Raw genomic sequence first — 27,499 nt, 5'->3', positions numbered from 1 at the left:
GGTACCTGACCATGAAGAGCTCTAAAGGTTAAAATCAAGATTTTAAAATGAATCCTAAAACTAACCGGAAGCCAGCACAGCAACGCCAAGTGGGGAGTTATACGTCAACTTCTCTCAGATTTATTCAGCAGCCTGGCCGCAGCATTCTGCACGAACTGCAAGCAGTTGTTATAGCTAAGAGACGAGAATAAGGAGTTGCAGTAGTCAAGCTGAGATGACACAAACATATGTATTATCAATTTTAGCTCGACCTGCAACACAATGGTTCTCAGTTTAGCAATATTCTTAAGATGGAAAAAACGAATGCAAGACAAACAGTAAATATGTTTGTCAAAACTCATAGTCTGATTAAAAACTATGTCCAGATTTTTCAGGGAAGAACATACATTTGTGCTTACAGACCCAATCTGGTCTGTAAACTGACCAACAATCGTGCAGCACGTTTAGACCATTAATTACGTTGGGATTAAAAGAATACTGTAGCTGAATGTCATCAGCATACATGTGATTAGTGATGCACTGAAACTGATTCATCATTTTTCCAAAAGGCATCATATACAAAACTAATAAAATTGGATCCAAAACCGAGCCCTGAGGTACTCCATTGGATAGGAGGACGGATGAAGAGTTAAACGGGCCAACAGCTACCGGGAACGTTCTGCCGGAGAGTCAAACTTGGTCCTTGAGCCTGTCAATAAGGATGCCATGATCCACAGTGTTAAATGCTGCACTGAGGTCAAGCAGCACCAGAACAGCACATTTACTGGAGTCAGAGGCCATCAGTATATCATCTTATATTCTAAGGAGAGCTGTTTCAGTTGAATGTCTCTGGTGATAACCAGACTGGAACTTGTCAAAGATACTGTTCTCATTCAAGGCAGGGATGAGCTGTTGGTAATGTACTGGTAAGTGGATGATTGCTTTGGAAAGAGAGAACACATTGGGATAATTGTTACAGAAGACATGTTCCCACAAGTGTGCATATGCCATTAGAATCATAGAGTAAAACTATTTTTAATCACATTGGTTGCTTTGGCCATAAAGCTTGAGTTGTAAGGACATATCGTCAAATTTTTAAATGTTGCCATAAGAGTGTTTATGTGGTAGTTTAGCCAAGCATCATAACTATTTTCCTCTTTGATACCAAGCATTAGTCTGGTTTCTCTGGATTTTACTGTGATGTCCAGCGGAAAGTACAAACAGACACAGGTGAAACTGTCTCTAGATGTTATTGGATGAATAACAACCAATGCGATGCCAGTCATTTTGCTTGTTTTGAATAATTGCTCTTTTACACTCCTGTACAAGTTATTTTATAAAGCCCACTGGGACCCTGTTGTAATTGGTTTGGTTTTTTTCTGGACCAGAGGAAATGGCTGTGAACAGGACAGGTACCAGGCTCCTTTGAGAATGTTCTCAAATAGAACAGGAGTGGCTTAATAGGCTGGTTATGATACTCTTTGGAGAAATTTAAGGACTTGTACCCAACCATTTCTGAATTATAATATTTCTATCATAATCACAAAGGCCTCAATCGATACATTTGATGAGTAATAAAGGTCATGATACACAAAGCATGACTATGAGGAATGTATTACCAATTTCATTCACTTCTTTAGGAATCTCAAGCGTTAAGGGAAATCGGTTGATGAAAAATAACTTTTTGCAACACCTTGTGAGAGGCAATTAATCTTGAATAGGAGAGCTGCAGTGGGCATGTAATTCAAAGATAAGCCATCTAATTTATTCATGCTAATCATCGTCTTTCAGCCACATCTTGCTTATAAACAAAATTCCTCTGCACAGGGCACTCTCTTTTCACTTTCAAAGAAGATCATTGCTTTTTCAATTAGCTGCACAAAGTGTGTTTGATAGGCATAGTCACACAAAAGGTTTGTTTCAAATAGTTTCTTGTCATTAGAAAAAAACAGGTCGTCACAGACTGTGTTGCTTTCCTGCTACAAAATATCAGCTTGTGACCACACGACCCTTCCTATGGGTAATACTTTGTGCATCTCAGCACTCAGCCCGTGTTTGTGTGTGTGTGTGTGTGTGTGTGTGTGTGTGTCTGTGTGTGTGTGTGTGTGTGTGTGTGTGTGTGTGTGTGTGTGTGTGTGTGTGTGTGTGTGTGTGAGAGCGTGAGCTGGATGATTGGAAGAGAGGACACAGAGCTCTGCCTCCATCTGTCACTGAGCCTTGATGCAGCAGTAAAGGTCAGAGTTCAAACTTTAGAACCTGGGTCGTGATTAATGGGAGGAAAGCAGTTGGCAACCATCAGACACACACGCCACTCAGTCATAGGAAAGGAGCCGGGCTCTCAGCAGGTGTTTGGACCTGCTCTTTACGAGCGCTTTACTCATCAGTTTGTCATACTTCAAGCTTGCGATGGGTCAAAGCGGACCAGAGCATTGTATTGTCATTGTGGCAGTAGTTAAGCTCACATCATCATCATATATCAAAATTCTGGGTCATAAGCCAAAATTCCAAACTGTGTGTAATTGACTTTTAATAAGGCTGCAGATAATTTAAAATGCAACCCTGAGAGAATAAGGAAGGACATATGGAGCTTATTATAGAACCACATAAATATCCATTTGCATTTGATGTATGAGATGACTGCTTGCACTGAAATACTAACATGCAAAGCATTTTTTTTTTTATTTTATGTTTTAAATTCTCCCGTTTCTGCTGGGAAATTAAAGTTTAAAAGTGCCCTTACTAGTTCTCAAGAGTCTCTTAACAATTTATTTGTATAGTGTCATTTGGGCTTCCACGAGATCACGATCAGAGTGATATGATATGTTCTGTCTCAGTTCACCCATTAAGCCATTACTCTGAAATATTGATATAAATCCATGGTTAAAACATACAGTGAAAAGAAGAAAACTGTCTGTAAAAGACACTTTGTGAATGGCAAAAACATTTGCGCTATGCAACCCTCTTTCTAACTTGCTCTTGTTTCTTTGTCTCATCTGGAAGTCATTAGGTCAGTGTTCAAGTACTAAAAGAGGATTGGGGATTACTTTCAGAGTCTGTGTATGTATGCATAAGTGCATAGGTGTGGTAAGTGTGTCTGCGTACACCCATAAGAACTGAAGGTGTTTGCATACAGCATGTTTACAGTTGTTTGTATGTGTCAGCTGCTGCATTTGGTCTCAGATGGTGCCCTGTATCTTCACAGCCGACCCCACAAGCTGGTGAGGGAAGATTGGGACTGAACAACACAGAGGTAATACAGCCACTGAGGGCTTTCAAAAGGCCAAAGTCATGAATATTCAACAAATTGCTCATTATTAAAACCCCTCAGCATCTTCGCAGAATACAGATGTCAGTCCCCGCAATTTGTTTACAAAGCTACTCTAGAGCAGCAGAGTGATGCTCATGAAGGACATTAGACTCTGATCTTTTAAACTAACAAAGTATCCAATCTCTGATTTTACCATTTTTAAAGAAATCTTTAATAACACTTCCTATGTCGTGGCACCGAAGTTCTAAGAATAATGATGACCACTGGACTCAAACAACGCAGGAGGGCTTCTGCAGGCTGATCCTTATACAACTATGCGTCAAGGAAGCACACTGAGAGGAAATCCCTCGTGCCCAAACTCTCGCTTCCATTGCAATATGAGAACTAGATACATTTCAAGGGTAGGACAAGAGAGTGGCGCCCTGCTGCTGGTGGTCAGACTGCATTCAGGGTGATGTATGCAACAGTGCTGCAGGGCCTGGGAGCGCAGTGTGTGATATTTATCTACCCAATTAAGGCCAGCGTATCTCTAAGACGTCTGCCAGGGACTCACCTCTAGGAATCTGTCCCACAACCCGTTGATGAGGGTTGCATTGCATGATAAACACTGCCTAGAGGACCTACTGTTCTTGGATCCTCATAAAATAGTGAGAGAACCCACATTTCAGTTATGATTAGCACCTCTGAAAACCAACTGTTAAACACCACAAAAGCCAAGGGCTTACACCACTAGCTGATGATAAATCTGTTTTTAGATTGTTCTCACACTCAGCGTGTCACATTTTCTGACACTGCCAATGGAGCCTGCATGTTCACAATTCAACAAAGAGAATATACGATTAAGCTGTTTTCAATCAATCCTCATGAAAAATATGTTGAACATGTTCATTTATAACTTATTCACATTTAAGCATTCGTCCAAGTTGCCATCACTTTTGCATAAAATAGTCAAATGAATGTCTGAAGAAGCAGCTAAAATGTCAATGTTCTTTTTTTACTCTTTCTTTTTCTTTTCCCTTGTTTATATGTCGTAGATGATGAATGCAGAAAAACTGCAAAGAGAAATTTGAATGTTGAAGTCTGGACCCATTACAGAAAGAACATCACACACGTAATCTGGACAAATCTGGGGAAGATGCTGAATAAAATATAAATTTTGAATGTATTTAAATAGTTTGTTGCCTGCCACAAGACTATTGATTGTGTCAGCACTGCTTGGTGTTCTGTACGAAATACCTGCAGGGAAAACAAGAAATTCAAGCATCTGACTACTTGCCCAAAATGTCTTCTACTTGAGGGAGTCAAACATGGTTGGTAGTGAGTACATTAAATCCCACGTATTTGTCATAGGTGCAAACAAGGAAATAGAAATATCAGTAATGTCAGTGTGAATTCAACACTGCTACACTTATTAGTGGAAGGCAATTACAACATGTCAGAGGACTGTCTCATTATGTAAAAAAAGGAACTTTTCGCTCAATGTTACGGTATGCCAATGGTATTGATCTACAAAACTGTGATAATATATGTTAAAATTAACTTACCATGGTAACAGGTGCTGTTGAAATAAAGGAAAGGCCAAAGTAAAAGATAACTGAAAGAAGCAATGAAGTTGCCAAGCAGTTCAGCAGGGCACAGTTGCTATGGCAACTTCATTCTTAAAGGTGTAGCTGTAATAACCAGTAGAGAAAAAAAAAGAAAAAAGTTGCTCTGCTTACAGCTGCACTCTCCGCGAAGAGAGTCGATAAACCAGAAGTTTGTTGCCAAAACTTGAGATGGTTATTTACATGTGGTCTTGCTTCTTGTTTTCCCTGTGCCGTCACTTTTGAGGCTGTGTAACATGATGGACGCAAGTCCAAAACAGATCTAAAAGCCTCTCTGAGAGCAGTGAAAAAATACATAAATTATGGTATGTGAAAGGTTTCCGATGCCCTGATAGAATCTAAGATGGAAATCACATAATTTAAACAGACATATCGTTAGCACGTCCCAGTCACATGACCTCTGGCAGTATTAACTGGTGCTCGTACCCTTTGTTTTTTGGCAATATATCAACATTTCTTCGATAGAATGCATTCACTGATTATCGCCCTAAAATTTAAGCATAAAATATCCCCCATTTCTAGCAGTTTTTAATCCCAGGATCCCAAGCCCAAATATTAAGTATTTTTGAACTTGATGGATGAAATCATTGTTGATATATAACCTAATTCCTGTTAAGCAATGATTTATATCTTTTTAATTAGGTTTAGAGGACTTATGCTTTCGAACAGTAAACATCCACATCTGTAAAGATTGTGTTGATTTTGAGATAAAGCATATTGTATATACAATTGCATATATGTTGTACTTTGTTCCGTGAAATCCATCATTGAGGAAATGGCGTTATATGGAGCTCAGAGGTTGGCAGGATTGAAGAACATACCCAACATACCTTTTTATTTAACATTAATAATATTGGATTAGATTTATATCACGCTTTTCTCGACACTCAAGGCACTCAAAATCGTTCCACTATTCATTCACTCCTCATCCATACTTGGTGATGGTAAACTACATGTGTAGCCACAGCTGCCCTGGGGCAGACTGACGGAAACATGGCAGCCAATCCTCTGACCACCACCTGAACATTCATACAACATTCACACAGCAGCGATACCCTCACTGGAGGCAAGGAGGGTGAAGTGTCTTGCCCAGGGACACAATGACAGGGGGGGCGGGATTCGAACCGCTAATCCTTCGATCGTTGGACCTGTGCCAGTGCCAGTGTTGTTGATTCCAACTTTATAAAATTATTGTACTTCTAATATGTATACATTGATTGCACTACAGAACTATCAAACACACTGGAGATGTTTTCTTCTTAGATTACCTGAGAAGAAGAAAAAGAAGAAATGGACACATCCACAGAAAAGTGTTCATTTTGCATCGTAGATTTGACCGATACACAATTTATAATTTGTCCAACCGTTTGCATTTGGATCACTTCACTTTCTGCATAGTTGTGCTCTTTCAGCCAGTTCCCAGTTAATGAGCTGAGCCTCAGTCTTTTCAGGATACCATCACCTGGATGACTAGGAATCTTCACCAGCATATGAACACTCTGCAGTTTTCATTATGGCATCTTTTCAGCGAGTTATTTGTGAGGCATTTTATGTCCACAAGTCAACGGTGTGTTGCTTCATTCACTGGGTTGCAATGGCCCTTAGTGCTAAAAAATGGTTGCAGGTAAGACTGCAGATATAACAAAAGGGGGAGGAGAGAGTGGTGCTCTTTGCTTCACTAAAGTATCTGGCATGATTATTGCGACATAAAAGGATTCAAACATCTGTACAACATGAAGACAAAGTAATCAATTAAATATGATGCAATATATTGGATGCAGTTCCCATGGGAAGAGCACCTCAGATCCAACTGGGTTAAAGGAGAAATATTCTGCCCCTTTTACACAAGCTGCAAGAATTTATGAAATGTTACACTTCATAAATAAATGCTGTAATGTGTTCCGCATTCATACATCCATGTTCTGTTTCAAGTCTAAAGCCGACTCCAATGACCTGAATAAAAAAACCAAGTTTGTCTCCACTCAGGCTGTATCTATTCCCTCTCTAGAGAAGGGAGACGTGAGAGCTGAGTGGCTGACCTTTGTTCTTCCTCATTTTAATTAACCATGGCTAATATCAGCTATTTCCATGATGAGGACACGCATTAGAATGGACAATCATCCACACACATCCATGAAGGTACACAACTGGTGTTGCATGCAAGTGAAAACACTTCTTCGAGGATAGAAATTTGCAGAAAGATAAGACTAGGAACAACACACACACACACACACACACACACACACACACACACACACACACACACACACACACACACACACACACACACACACACACACACGACAATGATTAGTGGCTAACTAAATGTCAGGGGGGCATGGGGGCAAACCTGTTCCTGTAGACACACTCATATTCGCTCTACTCTGTCCACTGCAACATTATTGGCAAACCACATTGCTTTAATGCGTTATCATTCATCTGAGACGCTTGATACACGATCACATCAGCTATTCTCACAAACATCTGATCACATAGATATAGGGGGTAAGTGTAAAGGTTTTTTTCTTCCAGTCTAGTGTTGCTTTGATACTTACCTCAATACTAACACACGATAAATTAAAAAAAAGGAAAAAGAAGAAAAAGACTCGAGAAAGGTTCAACATCGAGATCATTTTTTCATTAAGACAATTTAAAAAGAATGAATAATTAAAAAAGGAAACATGGTTTGAAAACAAATTAAGAGAAAAAAAATGCTCTAAATGAAAATGTGACACCAGTTCAGTGTTACATTTAATTAAATTAGTTTGAATATTGCTATACATGCAGGCTCCAGAAGTATATAGAGAATGACAGAGTTATTATGATTTCACCTTGATACACCAGACAATGACTGTCTGAAGTCTGGAACCCACAGATGTGTGGTGCTTTGCCAGACCTTCACTGCAGCCACCTTCAGTTGCTCCGTGTTTATGGGCTTTCCTGCCTTCAGCTTTGTCTTCGGTAACTCCAAACCATGAGATCAGGTGTGTAGCTCTCAGGATTCATCATCCTGCATCTGTCAGCAGTCACTTCATCATTAAACACCAGTGAGCCCATTTTGTTGGCAACCACAAGTGTATATAAGACAGCCTCCTCCATGTTTGACACATGGTGTGGTATGTTTTGAGCTGTTCATTCCTTTCTCCATACTTTTTCCTCCTTCATCATTCTAACACATGTTTATCTTGTCCAAAAAACTGTCCAAAAATAATCTGTTTCCAGGAGATCAGAAACTTTGTTAAATGTTTTTTGGCAAAATCAAATCTGTCCCTACTGTTTTTGAGTGTTGTCCTAAACTCTGTGTTTTCATGAAGGTGTTTTGAAAATAGATTTTGACAATTACATGTCTACTCTCACCAGAGGATTCTTGACTTCTTCTGTTGTTAAGGGGTTTTTCTTCAACAAGGGAAGGTTTCTGTGATTGTCCGCTTTTTGTTCTCTCCCCTAGATATGTGTTTTTTAACTTGTTTGTGTATCCATTAATCTTTTAGATTAACCATGACCCCTGTAACATGCATTGTGATCTCTTTAGACTTCATATTGGTATCAAACAGTTCCAGTTTCAACAGTTTCTAAATATCAACTGGATTCCTGATATCAACACTAAACCTGTTACCTGCTTCATTTGTCTAGAAGTAATGAAGGAATGGAAAGCACCTGGACAATAAACTTGCTTTCAGTCAATTGTCCAAATACTTTTGAGCTCCTGAAAATGGAGGTCATTTGCTTAGAATAGGTTTAGCATGGTACGGTATGCTATGGTATGCTATGGTATACTATACTATGGTATGGTATGGTATGTTATGGTATGGTATGGTATACTATACTATACAATACTATACTATGGTATGGTATGCTATGGTATGGTATGCTATGGTATGGTATGGTATGGTATGGTATACTATGGTCTGGTATGGTATACTATGGTATGGTATACTATGGCATGGTATGGTATACTATGGTCAGGTACGGTATGGTATGGTATGGTATGGCATGGTATGGTATACTATGGTCTGGTATGGTATGGTATGGTATGGTATGGTATGGTATGGTATGGTATACTATGGTCTGGTACGGTATGGTATGGTATGGTATGGCATGGTATACTATGGTCTGGTACGGTATGGTATGGTATGGTATGGTATGGTATACTATGGTATGGTATATTATGGTATGGTATGGTATACTATGGTATACTATGGTATGGTATATTATGGTATGGTATGGTATACTATGGTATGGTACGGTATGGTATGGTATGGTATGGTATACTATGGTCTGGTACGGTATGGTATGGTATGGTATGGCATGGTATACTATGGTCTGGTACGGTATGGTATGGTATACTATGGTATACTATGGTATGGTATATTATGGTATGGTATGGTATACTATGGTATGGTACGGTATGGTATGGTATGGTATGGTATGGCATGGTATGGTATGGTATGGTACGGTATGGTATGGTATGGTATGGTATGGCATGGTATGGTATGGCATGGTATGGTATGGTATACTATGGTATGGTATGGTATACTATGGTCTGGTACGGTATGGTATGGTATACTATGGTCTGGTACGGTATGGCATGGTATGGTATGGTATACTATGGTATGGTATGGTATGGTATGGTATGGTACAGTACGGTACGGTATGGTATGGTATGGTATGGTACAGTACGGTATTGTATGGTATGGTATGGTACAGTACGGTATGGTATGGTATGGTATGGTATGGTACAGTACGGTATTGTATGGTATGGTATGGTATGCTATGGTATGGTACAGTACGGTATTGTATGGTATGCTATGGTATGGTATGGTACAGTATGGTATGGTATGGTATGCTATGGTATGGTACAGTACGGTATTGTATGGTATGGTATGGTATGGTATGGTACAGTATGGTATGGTATGGTATGCTATGGTATGGTACAGTACGGTATTGTATGGTACAGTATGGTATGGTATGGTATGGTATACTATGGTCTGGTATGGTATGGTATGGTATGGTATGGTATGGTATGGTACGGTATGCTATGGTATGGTATGGTATGGTACGATATCGTATGGTATGGTATGGTGTGTTACGCTTCACATACGGTTAAAACATGACAAGATTACCTTTGCTTTGTAATCTATGGTTAATAACTGAAAATATAACTTAACATGAAGTGTCTTAAGCTACTTGACACCAAAGTTAATTGGAAATTTGTTCAACCAAAATGTTCACACAGCCCTATTTTTCATTTTTGACATACATATTGTGGTAAAGCTAGGCTAATATTTTAATAAATTAATGGAATCCAAAGCAGTAACATGAAAGGGGGCTGTTATTTTGAAGGTGTTTGTTCAGTGGATTAGCCAGTGAAATAGCCTTAGCCGGAGCTCAAGGAAGCAGACAAAGAAGAAACGGAATTTCTTTAAAATGCCTTCAGCAATAACCGAAGGTGACAGGAAGCACAATGTATTATTCGGTCAGCCGATTAATTCGTCAGGCTGATCAGGATGATTTCTAACTATTTGGAGATAATTGGCATGGTTGTTTCAGTATATTGACCATCCATTATATCACCAAGGTGGTAAAACAAAAAGTGAATACAGGCACATTTGCAGCACATAAAGCCTTATGAGCTGAGCGGCTGTGCAATGATGGGGTATTTATGTAAGATAAAAAGTTTTTATTCTGTGATGCGATGCTTTTATCTGCCACTGTTGTGAATTCCACTTAGCTTGTACTTTGTTCATGGGTTTATCCTTGAAAAGCGCTTGTAGTCATTATTTTCAATAAGTGCGCTGTACGCAAAGTTTAAAATAGATCTACTCGAGTAAAAGTGAATATCCAGACATAATACCCGTAATTCAAATAAATGTTAATTTACACTCAGAAGTTTTGAATCTATCAGAAAAACGACAACAAAACAATAAAGTTATGTCCATTTGCTGCTATACTCTCTAACTGATTGGCACTGGCTTAAAAAAAAAAAAAAATCCATATCTGTGAATCGCCAGACAGAATCATAGCATTTAAGGGGTAAACTATGATTTCATGAGCCTTTTTATGATAAACTCTGTAATTATATTCTCTCTCTGTCTTGACATTAAAAAGTGGAGCTGCAACCTGCAGGTTTAACCCTCCATTTCACTTCTTGCTGTGCCGTTTCCAGGCTGACTCACTCCAGGGGTGTGGGCGATGAGGTTTCACTGTCGATCAGCTCTGACGCATATTATAGTTCAAAGCCTTTTCATCATACAGAAACTATTCCTCAAATTTTCACTAAATCTCAAGTAATACATTGTGCTGAGGCATGCGAGCTCCCACATGAAATCCTTATATTCTTAGATTTACGGCATGGCAGATGAGAATTGTAGTCTTACACTGTATGATTATGGAATGGCTTGACAGAGCAGCATAACAGGAGGAAGCACAGTGTATTAACCAAAAAATACTAATCTAGCTTTAACTATACTGTGTCAGTAAGACATCCCTTACTAAATGCCTAAGCTCTTCTCCACGGCCTAGAGATGGCATTTATGGTGATGAAAGCTTGAAATGCATTACCAATGCTCATGTGAGCAGTTACTGGTGGAGAGGGGAACCATGGCTCTGTACTGTTCCTTGCCCGGGACAAGATATTCTTAGATGAGAGGTGCTGTGCATATTTAATGCATTATCACATATTCAATCTTAATTAACCGAGAGGGAGAAAACGACTGGCGGCTGAGAGGGAAGATAGTCATGTGATGTGTGCAAAAACAGGTTGGGGCTATACCGATACCAATCTCTCGTTCCTCTGTATCCTACATCAGATATTGTTGAGGGTAGACCCTAAATAGGTCAGTGAAGGCACAGATGAGGATATGTGGATGAACGCCAGCTGTAGAGTGCACTAAGGAAACAAAAACATCTGGCCTTAGATGAACTAGGAGTATTTCAATTTCAGTGAAATACAATAACTGCACAGCCACAATTCAGTTTCATGATGTTAAGTCAACTATTTAAAGAATGGCTAATGTCACTGGAGGAAATCAAGGAGTCCTTTGTGTAATTCAGAAAACCCCAAAGACCTGATGATCAGTTTAAATTTGAGATGTTGTCAGAAAATCCCTGTGTTAAAGGAATACACCAGCCAAATATCGGTGTGATGCTGCAACATTTCTGCAATAGCCAGTATTCTCCTCATGTGGGTATGCAGCATCACAGTCGCAGTACCCTATTTTACATATTTATTTTTAACTAGGAGGATATGAAACTTGAGTTTTATGACATGTGCAACAAAAACAAACAGTGAGAAAATTGTGCGGAGCATGTAAAGGTTGTGCTTTTTCACTGTACTTATGCTGAGCTATATTGACAGAGCATATGCACTGTTTGGGATTTTCCCTTCTCAGGAGCTATGTTTAATACATAAAATAAAGCAAATTTCTAAATTGCTGAGGTGCTGTAAGGTCTCCGAGGGGATAAATGCTGCACTGAGATTAAATTATTCTTAGACAAGACAGGGAGGTACAACAGTCATGTCCCACACTCTAATTCAGCAGCATGTGACTGGTGTGTTAGAATGTAATGATAAGTAGAGCTTCCTGTAGTGTAAGACTGTTCCCATGTTCAGGTGAGGAGCCCCAGGGGAAGTGATTACGGATGAAAAACACTGTAATATCTTCACATGAGGCCCATGCTGCTGTTTTTTTAGCATTGATAATGATAATTTAGAGATTTTTTCACACTTAGATAGTTATTCCTAATGTGCCAAGCCCTTGATATCAAGAAACACCTGAATTTTATTTTTTTTAAATTATTAATCAAAACACTCAATATGATACAGTTCATCAGCAACTCAAAAGTAATAGTTTTCCTTTTCCAGTCATAGTTCCTCATTTAAATTTAGGGCTCCTGCTATTATGTCTATCCCCCAACGGCTACTACACATAGGCTATTGTTAAATCTCTAATGAGATGGCCAGATACAAGACAGTCATCTAAACCCTCTGGATAAGTATAATCCCTGACTACATCAGTTCGTCAGAGATCCTGCCATGCACCTAAAATAAGTTTGAGACCATTGCATATTTTCTTATACACAGTAATCCCTTCTTGCTCCCATTTTCCTTGTTACTCCTTGTGATGCACAGACTAAGCTAGCAAAGCAAAAATGCCAAAAAAAATCACATTTAATGCCATGAAATCCTTTTACGTCAACCGTAACAGTTGTTGTAGTGTTAATATGTGAAGTATGCTTAAAATAAAAAGCATAGTTTAAATTGTCTTTTTTTTCCTTTGCAAGTATGTACTGTATATATATATATATATATATATATATATATATATATATATATATATATATATATATATATATATATATATATAGAATCTTCCCAGAAGCGTCTGCAAAGTGACAGAGCTGTTCCCCGGCTACATCTCATCTGTGAAGAAATCCTTCTGTTCTCCACGAGTGGGCTTAAGCATGTGTACACAAGTGCCGCACAGTGACAGGTAATTTTTCACAACACACACAGTTTTGACAAAGCAAATAAACTAAAGTACAGCATAGTCTGATGTTATAGGCACGGCATAAAACCACAAATATGGAATAGTGCTGGATAAATAAATCACAGTGACTGGCAGTGTAATGAACCAAATTTTTTAACTACTTCAAGTGCTCTGTCAGACACCCGACTCCATGCATTCATCACCTGGAGTAAGTCATTTGTATTTCAGGTACTTCCTGTCAGCAGATCTCAGTCGGATACACAGCACTGTCGCAGCAGCCGGCAACCCATATACCTAATGTTTCTAAGGTACCAGATACAGTTAACATAATTATAACATCATCAAGCATTAATAGTTCAAGAGAATAAAAGTAAAAATTACTGTACAAAGCATGTTTATGGATCTCCATAAGCAGCAATTAATTCCAAGTTGTTAAATCACTGATCCATCATCTCATCCACAAGAACCACTGACTGTAACGCTCTGCTGTTAGCAGAGCAAGATTTTTTCCTACTGATTGCTAATTTCTCATAAAAGTGTCCACTTGTTCAAAACCGTTCTTTGTTGCAAACTGTTTAATGTAATTGCAAGCACATTGCTGCAATATTTCAGCTTTATTAACCATATTACTGTTACTGTGGTGGGGAAAAAATACCTACATTTAGGAACTGATACATAGCACTGGATGAAATTGCCATTTGTGAACAACAATTAGTATCCGAAGGCCAAACCGCAGCCAAAGCTTAGCTGCTAGGTCACAACCATTGGGAAGACTGCCATTGCAAAACATATAATACAGCTGACAGCTGGCACATTAGATTCCGTTTGATTGTGGCCATATGGCCAGTGGTGAGGCGCTGCCATGACCCGAAACACCCCTAGTAGGATTCAAATTACGGAGTGTTCTTCAGGAAGCCAACACCTACAAAAACACGATGGTCCTGTAGTGGCCATTACTACCTGCCAAGCAGCTGATTACGGTTTATCACATAAACATTTGGAGGTACAAAGAAACCGTAAGACGCGGTTGAAAAGGAGCTAAAGCAAACGTCACCGTGCAGGAGGACTGGATAACAGGCGAGAGCTCCAACATTTTAACGGTCAGGTTATAGGGGATTTGCTTTGAATTGGATTTAATTGGACTGTGTTTAATTAGCTTTGAATTTAATGCGTCTACTTTCTCTGAAAAGTACTCTGAGGTTACTTTTGATGTGTTTTGGCGCTACACAAATGAAGTGAATTGAATTGAGTCCAAGTACCACCTTACATCTTTTTAGTTTTATACAGCAATCAGACCCAAAATCCTTCTTGTGCTGCAAAAAAAACAGCTCTGCTATATTAGACCATGGACCTGAGACCTGCAGGAGTGTCATGTAGTGTCTAGCACTGGCTTCTGGCAGATGATTCTTGAGGTGGGCCGTGGGGTTATAAGGTGGGGCCTGTGTGAATCAGCCTTGTTTCAGCCTGTCATGTTCTTGAAGCCATTTCTGAGCTGTTTTTGTGTTAGCGTGACAGGGTGTACTGACGCACTTGGGCTACTGCCATCAGCATGAGACTGTGCTCGGTCTTGTTAAGGTTACTTGTCAAAGTATCATCCACACGAATGCCAGGACGCATCAGAACAAATATCCTGTTGACATTAAATGAACTGTCCTCACTTTAGCTGTCAGTGGGTTTAATGTTGTAATTGATGTATTTTGACACAGCCCAGGAAGAGGCCTGAGAAGGAATGCAAGAGTACACTTTTTTCAGATCGTGGCATGCTCTGTATTGTTGTTTTCTTTGCAGGTGAGAACATTAGAGAAGAGCAGTCACGATTTGACATGTGAAATTTGAAGTGCTTCAGAAAAACAACCAAAAAAAAAAAGCAATGGTTACTGTAATCCAGGATGCATCAGTAATGATGTGACTTCTCTGACAAGAAAGAGCAGGACATTTTGTACCAGTATCCAGCAATGTAAATGCAGACAAATACAGAAACAGAAACGAGCCTGACGTTTAATCACACAGCTGAAATACATTTCATGGGCCAAGTCTAAAATGTCAATACTACTGCTTGCACTTCGACAAGTATTGCGCCCGATCCTTTCCCCTTTACACTGGCTTCTTGACCGTTTAAGGATCCATTTTTAGATTTCGGTGCTCGTTTTCAGGCGTCTCAAAGGCATGAAACCACGCTGGTGTGAGCTTTTGATGCCCCACACTCCACCTGGAGCAGTGAGGTCTACTAAGTTGTTCCTGGATGTTCTCAGATCCAGACCAAAAAACAGAGGTAACAGAACCTTTTCAGTGGCTGTGGGTTTTTTTGGGGTATTTTTTTTTTTGCAGAACTGCTAATTCCCTCGATCATTTTAAAGCTTTTTCATTTGCTTTTAGTCCCATGTGAGCAAAATGTGTTTGCATTATGCATTTACTATTTCTATTTATGTCAGGTTTTTTAAATAATCTTTCAGACTTCTTTTTATTGCATCCTGTCTCATTGTTCTTGCGTTAGCATTTATGTTAACATTGTTTTTTTCCTCTGTGCAATTTCAAGAGCTCTTTGGTCAACCCTTGTTGCTTTAAATGTGCTATATACATAAACTTAGACTTGCATCTATACATTGCAATGCAATACAACCAATCAAATTATTTGACTCCTGCTTGGGGCAACAACAATATTTACAGTGGTGCATGACCATGCTATGCAATATATACTGTAGTAAAACTTAAAATGTATGTGCTGTCAGTGAATAGAATTTCAGTAACTGCGTACATTAAAAAGGTCTGTGAAGGAAGCGGAATGAGACAAATGAAAGATGGATGTGCAACTCGGGGTGCTTTCAAGCTGAGGCACCAACATACAAACTCAGCTAGAACACTCTATGTAGGCTGTTGATAATGGTGCAAAACATAGCTAAGAGCCATAAGAGTCACATTTTTCTGTAGTACCTGCTGTGACAAAACCCAGGGAGGCCTGATTAAATCTACAAAGTCTGCCTCCAGTCATTTAAACTAACAGGCTTGTACTTTATGTAGCATAGCCTAAAGGCAAAATGTCAGTTTGCTTTCTCAGAAGAATTTTTTCCAGCTTCTGCCCTTGTAAACAACAAATAAGGTGTTAGATCACAAACAGGTAGAGGATGAAATTCATAAGAGTAAGCATATGTGGAGGCAAAGGTAATCCATCTACGGCTTTGAAAGGAAACTATATACAGGGTAATTATTATTGATAGTAAAAAAATAAATAATAAGGAGCAGCTTATGCATGGCTTTACAGAAGAGTGTTGTCTACTCATACGCACCTTTAACGACGAGGTTGAGGAGCTTCGGCCTTCGGTCGCGCTCACTCTGAATCGAGCATGTGTACTGGCCGTCGTCACTCACATCGACTCTTTGTATCTGAAGGCTGTACTCGTGTTTGTCTCCAACACTGGACACTATGGACACTCGGGGATCCACAGACCACTTGTCATTTCCGGCAAATATGATGCTTGAGCGGTTCAGCCAGGCTCCTTTAGAGATCCCATCCAACAGGTAGCACCTTAATTAAAGAGAGACACTTGGTTAGACTAGTAAAATGGTTAGTTGTATGGCTAAAAAAACAAATGGATCAGTGCAAACATTTGTTCTTAGAGAAACTGCTAGACCTGCGATGTGGAGGTGGTTATGGCCATGAAAGCCAGCTTTTGTTACCCTGTTATGCTATGCCTATTCTTTTCCATCCATCCATCCAATATCTATACCCGTTCCATCCTTTGCAGGGTCACGGGGTTCTGCTGGAGCCTATCCCAGCTCATCACAGGCGAGAGGCAGGGGTTCACCCTGGACAGGTCGACAGTCTATCACAGAGCTACATATACAGACAGACAACCATGCATAATCACATTCACACCTACGGGCAATTTCTAATCATCAAATAACCTAGTATGCATGTTTTTGGACTGTGAAAGGAAACCGGAGTACCCGGAGGGAATCCACGCACGCACAGGGAGAACATGCAAACCCACAAAGAAAGACTCCCACTGGGCCCGGGAGTCAAACCAGGAACCTTCTTGCTGTTAGGCAACAGTGCTAACCACTAAGCCACCGTGGTGCCTGTCTGTTCTTTTTTTCTTTGATAAAAAAGAATTAGGCTGTGGTTCCTCCAGATCTGGCTTTGATATCCAGTGGGCACAACCAACAGATGGAGAAGACACTGGCTCTGGAGGCCACTGGATAGATATACAACGGATCAGAGAATTGTGACGGAGGAAGAGGAAAAAACAGACTGGTATCAAAAAAAGACATCCAAAATAGCTAGAAGTGGATTAGAAACTTCAGTAAATGACTGTTGTCGGTTTCACAGTAAAAACTTGTTGATCAAAGATGTCATATTTCAAATTGTGGATGCTCCTGTATGAACCATTGCTCATACACCCTCTTGAGATTAGTTTGGTAGATTTTGATCTGGTTAAATTGGCTGTGAATGGGAGGGGTACCAGACCCATTTCCCACTTAACCTTCATGAAATGAATGGGTAGGGCTGGTTTTAGTTTATTTGATGCAAACATTTCTTTTTTTTTATTTGTATAACAATTGTTTTTTTCAGGATTACTTAAAGGGGACCTATTATGAAAAACACGTTTTTTCTTGCTTTAACATATACTGTATAAAGTGGTCTCCCCTCAGCCTGCTAACTCAGAGAAGGAGGAAAGCAACCAAATTCTGCAGTGTCTGTACAGCCGCCCGGATGAGCCATCTAGTGTGATGTGGCTTCTACGAGCCGTTCAGATTCTGCTCCCGTCGTTACGTAACGACGGGAGCGATGCATGAAACCATGCCCCCAACTAACTCTGGCCGGAACAACAACAACTCCGCCGGCTGGAGCTTTCGCCATTTTTTCGTAGCGGTGTATCGCTTCATTTCGTGTCATTGCGTCAGGCAGCCAATCAGCACAGTGCCTCATTATCATAGCCTCCCCGCCCACTCAGAATCCTGCATAGATAATGAGGTTAGAGAATGGGCAGATAAAGACATGGCTCAGAGGCTGAATTTCTAATTTATTTAGCAAAAAAATATCAAAAGCTTGTTTTTAAGACATTCAAGGCCTGTTTAAAATAGGTATTAGATGCCATAATAGGTCCCCTTTAAGAAAAAGATTTGTTTTTTCAGAACTTATTCTATACGGTGGGCTACATAAGTCTAACAGAAAAAAAATAATTAAATAATTTCTTTGGATTCCTATGTGTACATAACAAAGACTGTGTAGTAAGACAGCTGAAAGTTAATCAAAGAGTTGTAAATGGTAATACAACTGTCAACACATGAGGAAACTATCTGTTTGAATTCATAATCTTATATTTGGTCAGTGTAAACTACTGACTGGGAACTCTTACCCAGGTAGATTGTGCTGCTTGAATACTTTGAATGACTTTGAAGGCAACTAATAAGATGGTGACTTGTTTGAATAAGCTAATGAATTTTATGGGTTGCCACAAAAGCCAGTTGTAAAAAGTGTGCTTTCCATGACAGAAGGTCTTGGAATGAACTTCCTGGATTCTGCACAATGACGTGGCTACGTTGGCTGAATATCTCAGTATCTACAGCATTCCGAAATTTCTCACACTGTAAATTCTAAATTTGCAGGATTTTGTGAAATTATCAGCTACACTAGCAATCTCACAATGAAAATTGATACTATGCCACCTCATTCATGGTAACATTTTTGGCACGCACGCACGCACGCACGCACGCACGCACGCACGCACGCACGCACGCACGCACGCACGCACGCACGCACGCACGCACGCACGCACGCACGCACGCACGCACGCACGCACGCACGCACGCACGCACGCACGCACGCACGCACGCACGCACGCACGCACGCACGCACGCACGCACGCACGCACGCACGCACGCACGCACGCACGCACGCACGCACGCACGCACGCACGCACGCACGCACGCACGCACGCACGCACGCACGCACGCACGCACGCACGCACGCACGCACGCACGCACGCACGCACGCACGCACGCACACACACACACACACACACACACACACACACACACACACACACACACACACACACACACGCCATGATTGATCATTCATTTCTCATTCCTCTGAACACAAAACACCTGCAGTCAATTTCCAGCACATCACTAAACAATGAATCATTAAGGACATCTCGGTGTATATCATACAGGTACACTTCCCATTTCCCTCACTCTAACAACTCATGACTGTGGCTTCAGACAGAGAGAAGAAAACAAATAACTAAATGAAGAGTGAAGTGTGTGCCCTATGGCAGTGGCATCAGCTGCAACACGACAGAGAAGACACTATTCCCAGCCCTGGGAAGCAAAAATTTGTCATGCCACACTGCTCTAGCATGAAGTGTCCATGCCTCCATCTTATTAAAGCAGTTGATGGTTTGTATATTTCAGTTATGTGTCACGCCACTTTATGAAATCACACGTTACACCTGTCATTTCCTGCTCTGAGTTCCTCTTGGAAATCTTTCCGAACCTTCAGATACAGTTTACAGACTGGACCATTTCTTTAACTGTTGTGGGAACAGGGGGACAAGGATGAGAAGAAGCTATTATTCTTCTAAAGAGAACAATGGGCGATATCTTCACCACTTTACTCAAGGAGAAATGTGACATACTGACATTGAAGCAGCTGATTACATGTGTATCCTTCTCTACTTAAAGGAAACTGGTGTCACTATGCCATTCCAGGATACAGAGTATTACAAAAAGAAGTGTGGAAAAAAATGGATGACCTTCAAACACTATTGCTGTAGTTAAGTAAACAATTCCTAAATAAAAAGATCTAACTACACTGTAACTAACACTGTTACAGAGATTATCACCTTTTAGCTTCTGATGAAGCTTGAAGCATAGATTGTAACAATGACGTACTTAGTCCTCAACTGAGCAGTACGTTCAAAATCTATTTTGGATGCTAAATGTAGTCATAGTGAGATGTAACATCCCTGTTCTAACAAAAAGAAACATTACAAGCTGACAACTTTGAATGGGTTATTCCATACTTCTGGTCTCTTAAAGGAACATTTCAGAAGTGAAACAGTTATCAAAGAAGTCTGTAGAGAACCAAAAAAATTTTGGGGTGGCAATTAATGTTAGCACAGTGTGATACGGAGCTACATTAAAAAATAAATTCCTCTTTCAAGCCTCTGGCAAAACTCAGAAACAGAATTTAACTTAAGAGATACCGGTAAGCGATATTGTAGGCTGACTAAAGGCAAACAATGTTAATGTGAACTCTGTTCTGTTGTGTACCGAAGCCTATGTTCCTGTGATGCACTTCAGTTTATTTTTGGAAGCTCAATGTATACAACAGATCCGTAAACTGTAATAACATGATGAAGTGAGTTACACCATGGTCAGAAGGGAGTTATTTCCGTAAAATTCTAGTGCTGTCTGAACCAAAGAAATCACATATTCTGTGACAAATACTGTAATAATGAGTAGGAAAGGGTCGATCAAGTTTGGCTCTTCAGCTGTTGTCAACATGCCATGCAGACTGCCAGCACGGGTAGCAAAGCCACCAAGGAAATCAGTTTGGCACTAACCACAAAGCTCTTTACCCCCAATGCCAAGAAAGTGTCTGTCAGGAAGGCAAGGAGAGGACAATGGGATTCCGGGCTTGCCTCCCTGTGGAGAAATTACTGCTCTCCAAGTGTTGTGACAAATAAGTGTCAAACAATGGAGGATGGACAGTCATTTATTAAAAAATAAATCACAACAGGGATGTTTAGGTTACATGGCGCGCGAGTAAGGAATGTCAGTTAGCTCACTGACCACCCGAGTTGTGGTGTCCTTTGGCCTTACGCAAGACTTTTAGGAAATGTCTCAAGGGAGATTTAACTCCCCTCAGGTTTAATTTCCTTGCGAACAAAACCAGAATGCATTGTACTGTAGCTTAACGTGGTGTTTGTTATGTAAGATGGTTTAAAGATGATGTTCCCTTTAAATGCAATTACTTCTCTTCATTCACTGTGAACTTTTGTGAAGTTGATATAAAAATATTTTCTTTCCTACTGTTAAAGTAAGTGTAACCAAGGCTTAATATCTACAGTATTACTGTGATAACAAGTCTAAAATGACCCGTGAAAGTGCCTGTTAAAGGGCTGAACATGCCGGCCATAAATAACAAAGATTCACTCCATATATGCTCTAAAGGTGGCTGTTAAAAAGTTGTCTCCTTCAGAGGAAAGCCTGAACCTTAGTCAGCATGAAAAGGTAGCACTTATTATCCATTTTATTATTTTATGGCTCAGTAACTGACTGGAAATCTCAAACATTGTGGCATCATACCCAATTCCCTTGAAAATGTTTTTTACTGCTCTTCAACGTTTTTGAGATATGTTAATCATTTACCTCAATGTAGGGAATATAAAATGCTTTCCCACAGCGATAGTGCTGCTTTTGAAAAGTAAACAAACTTTCAATAGCCACCTTTTAACGATAGATTAAGTCACTTTAGCCTATGGAGACAGGAGTCTCGAGGGAAGACACTTCCTCCTACCGAGAAGATCTTTCTTCATCCTTTTTTTAACCTACCTGGGATGCTCTGTTGCTGTTTTAGAAGTTTCCTGTTCCCTTCCAGGAACTAATACTGTTATCTCACAATCGTTATGACCTTCCACCATAAAGTAAGGCACATAGATGTACCTCAGTGATAGAACCGTGTCAAACAGGCCATTTTAGATTAACAGTATCTCAGATGTTGTTTACTGTTATTTCCTCTTCAGGTCAGGCAGATCTACGCCGTAGCTTCACAAAACTGTTATCACTGTCTTTGCTAACACATTTGATGGGGTGCAGACTCACTGGTGTTAACCTGTTAATCCCTAGGGATTTGGGAGGTGAATTTCGCCTGAACAGGCCTATCCATATTAAATCAACAATATCTCCACCATTATAAGGACAATATGCATAATCTTGGTCTCATTAGATAGCTAAGACATCACAGCATACATTTCCAGTGTCAGAATTGTTAATGTTCACATGCCTGAGCAAATTATGATAAACCAAAGAAAAACTCCGAATACAACTGTACCAAGTTACATGAGAATAGCTTTAAGCACAGATTTTATAAAGGTTTTAGTGTAGATAGTACCAGGCGGACTCTCTATTTGGGCACTTGGATACCTATACTGTGCCAAAATGTGCCAAATGTGTTTTTTACCACTTTGAAGGGAATATGGCTATAAAATACGTTGATGGTTTGATAATACATGATTTCATAAATGTAAAATCTCAATCCAAAAATCACTGCGCTCTGTGCTAGTCTCTCGGTGCGTCTCGCTCTATGTGCTGTGCAACTGTGCGTCACTGATCCAAGATGGCTGCCGCGCTCCAGAGTTCTAGCTCAACAGTAGAGGCCTGATGGATGAAGTCTCGTTCAAGTGTAATATATCGTTTGAAAGCTCGCAACATGTAAAATGTCAACAAACTTTACGTAAATTCCCAAAAGCCACGAGATATCAACAAAATGGCCACGACTGGCAGGATATGGAATGACGGCGGATGAAGCAGTTTCACTACTATGAAGGATTAACCTGTGAATTTTGGTCAAAGAACGGTGTGGATAGACTGAAAATGATGACGAGACGGTTACGAAATAAAATATACTGCTTTTGAGGAGAATAGCTTTGGGATTTGCTGACGTAGTGTGCGATGAACACCCAATCAGATGTGCTGGCTGTGAAATGTGAGTTTTGGCTTTCGGTTTGTTTTCAGATTGGCATGAAGTGGTCGGCCTGGAAAAGATTATGTTTGGTATCATCTGAAAGTTTAGCTTTTCTAGTTTCATGATATGATATACACTACGTTGGGGTGGAGAAAATTGATCTTGCGTTCTTTTGTATTTTTAAGTTGTTATAAATCAAATACTTTGTTGATAAAACATACTTGGAGTTTTCACATATTGGCTTTAGGGCTTCTTGTTTGAGAAACAGTTTAAATAAAATACCCTGACAGCACTTGAGTAACTTTTTCCACACATGAAGTAATGCATACAGCGGCTGGACTTGGTACCGGGTCTGATGACAGTTGTGCACAAAAAATGTTCTGCAATTGTAAGGATTTAAAGATTATATGCTTGAAATCATACTTATTTTCAAAGTCATATTAATAGCTGCTCTCTGGAAAGTATGTGTTCCCCCCATTATTTAACACTTTTTGTATTTCATGTACCAAAGAAAGTATTAAAAACCACATCAAAATTGCCTTAACCTGTCAGCTAATTAATCTGTCCAATTTTAGTTATTTTTCAATAAGAGCACAATAAGCCAATTATCAGGCAGGCACATCTGTGGGTAGGACACCATTGTTGTGGAACACATGATGCTGTGTCTTGTGTCAATAACTCTGAGGCCACAAGCAGATTGCTGTTGTTGTTGATTGCAATTTATAAGAGCTGACGGCACTCGTCATAAGTGCAAAAAGTTATTTGCACCACAAGGTAGAAACATGAGTAATTTTAACTGTAAATCTAGTGCACTTGGCCTTGTGCATTTAACCCTCCTGTTATGTTCGTTTCTCAGGTACAGCAATGCTGTTCCCGGGTCAATTTGACCCGGTGCATGTTTAAATACCCAAAAGATGTCAGAAACTCAAAAAAATCCAAACAAACATTGTTAATATGTCATTACTAACTCCATTACTAACTATTCTATCAATATTTAGTGCAATGGTGTTCCTTACCTCTGACAGGTAATGGTCCAGTTATGATATGATTCACTCGTTTTTCATAAAAAATACATGTTTAAACTTTTTTTTTAATGTTTCATCACTTTATTACTTTTGAAAGACCAACATATAAAACACAATAGTTTGCATCACATGCTGCCCAGATTTTGATGCCATATTTAGCTGGTTTGGAAGGCATGTATTGCCTAAATGGGCAGCGACCTCTGAATGCCACCAGCCTTTCATCCACTGTGATATTAGGGCCTGGGTTATAGAGTAGTGGAAGTTGCTCTACCCACTTGTCCCACACTGTCCTAATAGCTGCCAGCTTGTCTCTCTCCCGTCTACCTGTCCTTGTCTCTCGATTATCAAATCGGATTACTCTGGAGAATGTGAAAAGTCTCCAGAGACATTGTCGCTCGAAATATAGCCCTGCCTGTCTCAGCATCCCAAAGACTGGCTGTCGAATCATCCTTTGACTTATAGACCCCAGCCAGGATGAGGACCCCCAAATACGCATCAAAATGTGTTTTGTCCAGCTCCTTCCACTTCTCCCCCAACACACGCCTCCCTTCTAGATTGGTCATTTCCAGAATTATTTTCTTTATTGAATCTGGCATGACCAGCTCAAAAGCTGACTTGATGTCAGTCACACAAGTCACTGCCATCCTTGTGGGCCCTGGCACTGTCTTTATTATGTTTTCTGCATACAGTTGTGCCTGACGCACATTTGGGGATGACGACCACTATATTTCACCATTTTTTGACATGAATGTCATGCTTGGAGGAATAGGAACAGCAATTCCCTCATCTGGTTCAAAATCAGAATCATTAGAATCAGAATTCAGCTCGAGACAGTCTTCATCTTCAGACACATCCTCCTCTATTTCACTGTCATGATCAATGATGACTTCCAGAGCCTCCTGGACTGTCAACCTTTTGCTTCTGCTGCTCATTTTGTAAATGTCTACCTGACAGAGTGTAATGTTGGTAGGATTCCCATGCAGAGAATCTTTTATATGTTTTGCCCCTCCCCTGTTGTGTGTGTGTGTGTGTGTGTGTGTGTGTGTGTGTGTGTGTGTGTGTGTGTGTGTGTGTGTGTGTGTGTGTGTGTGTGAGAGATTGGGGTGAAACATGTCTCACAGTTGCAAAGAAAGAAATAGTCTGACATTTCTGACACCCTTTTACCTCCAGATTGACTGCCGGGTCAAACTGACCCGAACAGTATCTATGTTTTATAAACATGCAGGGGGGGGTTGCAAATATGTGAGATGAACTATTTTCATATTATATGTTGATTACACTAATTAAGGCAAGCAGAAGAAGTTTCATACTGAAAAAATACTTTTAACTATTTTTCCCAGATCTTCAAACTTTAAAACGGGTCAATTTGACCCGGAACATAACAGGAGGGTTAACCTTAGCACGGTTAATCCTAACGTGAGTTTACAGTCCAAAACAAAGTGATCATTCCCTCCATGAAATCCCAATAGCCTCCAGTGTAGTCTTAGATATGAGCAGCAGCATCTCCAGAGTAAATTGAAAAAAGATCCCTGTTTTTTTTTTCCATACGATGAATTTGAATAGACAAATGGATAGCATTGATTTATCTCCCAGCCCTAGGTTGTGTTCATGGGAATTATGAAGTTATATCAGAAGACACATTAAAGAACAGAAATATTAAGCTTAAAATATATTAATGATAAAATCTGCATTAAACATTAGCCCCCGGCTGCCCTGATGTCTAAAGACTGGCATCAGCTGTAGAAGAACCCATAACAGCTGGCCTCTAGTCATGCCATCAGGTGTGTCTTTTATCTGCCAAATGTCTCTAGGTGATTCCCTCACGCAGGAGTGTAGACAAGACTCTTTAGTGAAGCCCCATTTCAAGAGCCTCCTGGATACAGGCTGCCCAATTAGTCCTCATATTTCCTTTCCGAAGCTGGCCTGACACCTGAAACAAGTAATAATTGATATTCTTATTTAGCCCTGCTTTTAGTAACTGACAAACTAACTGGGTTCTTTAAAGGACTGTTTTTTTTTTTAATATATCAACATATATTGAATCAAGAACAAAGTTCAGTTGAAATCTCTGTGGTTCCACACAATGAGGAAAAAAGAAAAGTGATAACCTGCCGTTGGAGCGCCCCACATCACTGGAGAATGATGACAATCTATTAATCACACTACAGCAGATGGTAAGTGAAGCAGAATTTTATGTAGTCAAACCACTTCAAGCTCTTTGATCGAATGCCATAATTTTCACTGGGGCATCAGTCTGACCCAGATTTCCATTTACTTTTTAAAATAGTTTTGAAGATTCTTAAAGACTTTATCCTGGCACCAATTCCACAGATCGTGTCTCATAACACATTCCTCATGTTTCACTGTCTGGTTGCGTGCAGTCAGCAGTTTTTATTTTATTTTTTTTATTTTTTTCTCAACATTTGGCAGAAGAAAAACAATTAATACTGTTCAGGATGGAATCCCCTGCATTTGTATGGCTTCTTGTTTTGTATCTATTCCATAATACTGCCATAAATACATGCTGTTTCAATTTTAAGCCATATAGCTTCATATTAGTTCACATTTTTATATTTTTTTCTTTATCTTTATCTATCGTTTTCTTCTTTTTTCGTTTTCCACTATTTCTTTGTCACAAGTTAGCTATGGACCTCATTTTATCTGTAACACTGGACTCTTACAAATTCTTGTTAGACCCATTTTTACTTTACCCCTGCACTTTGAAAAAAAAAAAAAACATTTAACTATCATCAGGGGCCTCATCTATAAAGCTTGCTTGCGCAGAAAAAGCGCCTGAAAGTTGCGGATGCTGCCATCTACGCAAAGCCTCGGATCTAAAAAGAAAAAACGAACCGAAAGATCTGCGTATCTCTACGGCAACCCCGACCCTCCCGTAAGAATTTACTTAAGACACAGGGAACTGGCGAGGCAGGCTGTGAGGTGGTGAAATGAAGCCAGATTCATGTCATACTCTTAATAATGTCATCACATATCACAACATATATCAGACTTATAATAAAATAGCGCTGACCGTGTCCCTCTGTGTTTGAAGCTCAGCATCAGTCAGGACTCTGCTGTTGCTGCAGCCGCAGTGACACGCCGGGAACCTCGTCTTCACCACCGCTTTAGGACAGAACAAATGAGGGGCTGCGTTTAGGGGCCCCACGGAGCCCCTAAAGGGACTCAGATTTTTTTTCATATATATAATGGGTTTTACGCGCGCGTGAAACCTTTACGTGCGGGTGTAAGCCTAAATTAGGGTCCCGCGTTAAAACGACGCAGAGCCTACGGCGTAGGGTACGCGGCGACGCGCACCTACGCCGTAGGCTCTGCGTTGGTGTAACGCAGAACCATAAACCCGCCCTGAGCAGCTCTGAGGGGAGGGGAGGAGGGGGAGCGGGGGGTGAAGCGGGGCTGCGGGGCTGCAGGGCCGTTCTCGT

The 27,499-nt window shown here is 40.1% G+C and overlaps 1 protein-coding gene across 4 annotated transcripts in view; it reads right to left on the bottom strand.

The window, feature by feature from the left end:
* Positions 1 to 27,499, bottom strand: part of negr1 (neuronal growth regulator 1) — a 206,532-nt gene that overhangs the window by 114,934 nt on the left and 64,099 nt on the right. For all 4 annotated transcript variants that reach the window (XM_061738436.1, XM_061738437.1, XM_061738438.1 and 1 more), the window contains exon 2: positions 16,625 to 16,863. In XM_061738436.1, the coding sequence (XP_061594420.1) occupies positions 16,625 to 16,863 (239 nt within the window). The remainder of the gene's footprint in view (positions 1 to 16,624; positions 16,864 to 27,499) is intronic.

Source organism: Cololabis saira, chromosome 13 (assembly GCF_033807715.1).
Source record: "Cololabis saira isolate AMF1-May2022 chromosome 13, fColSai1.1, whole genome shotgun sequence".
In the NCBI taxonomy this organism is placed as follows: Eukaryota; Metazoa; Chordata; class Actinopteri; order Beloniformes; family Belonidae; genus Cololabis; species Cololabis saira.
Note: the sequence above shows the minus strand (reverse complement) of the source record. Positions and strands in the feature narration are given on the sequence as shown.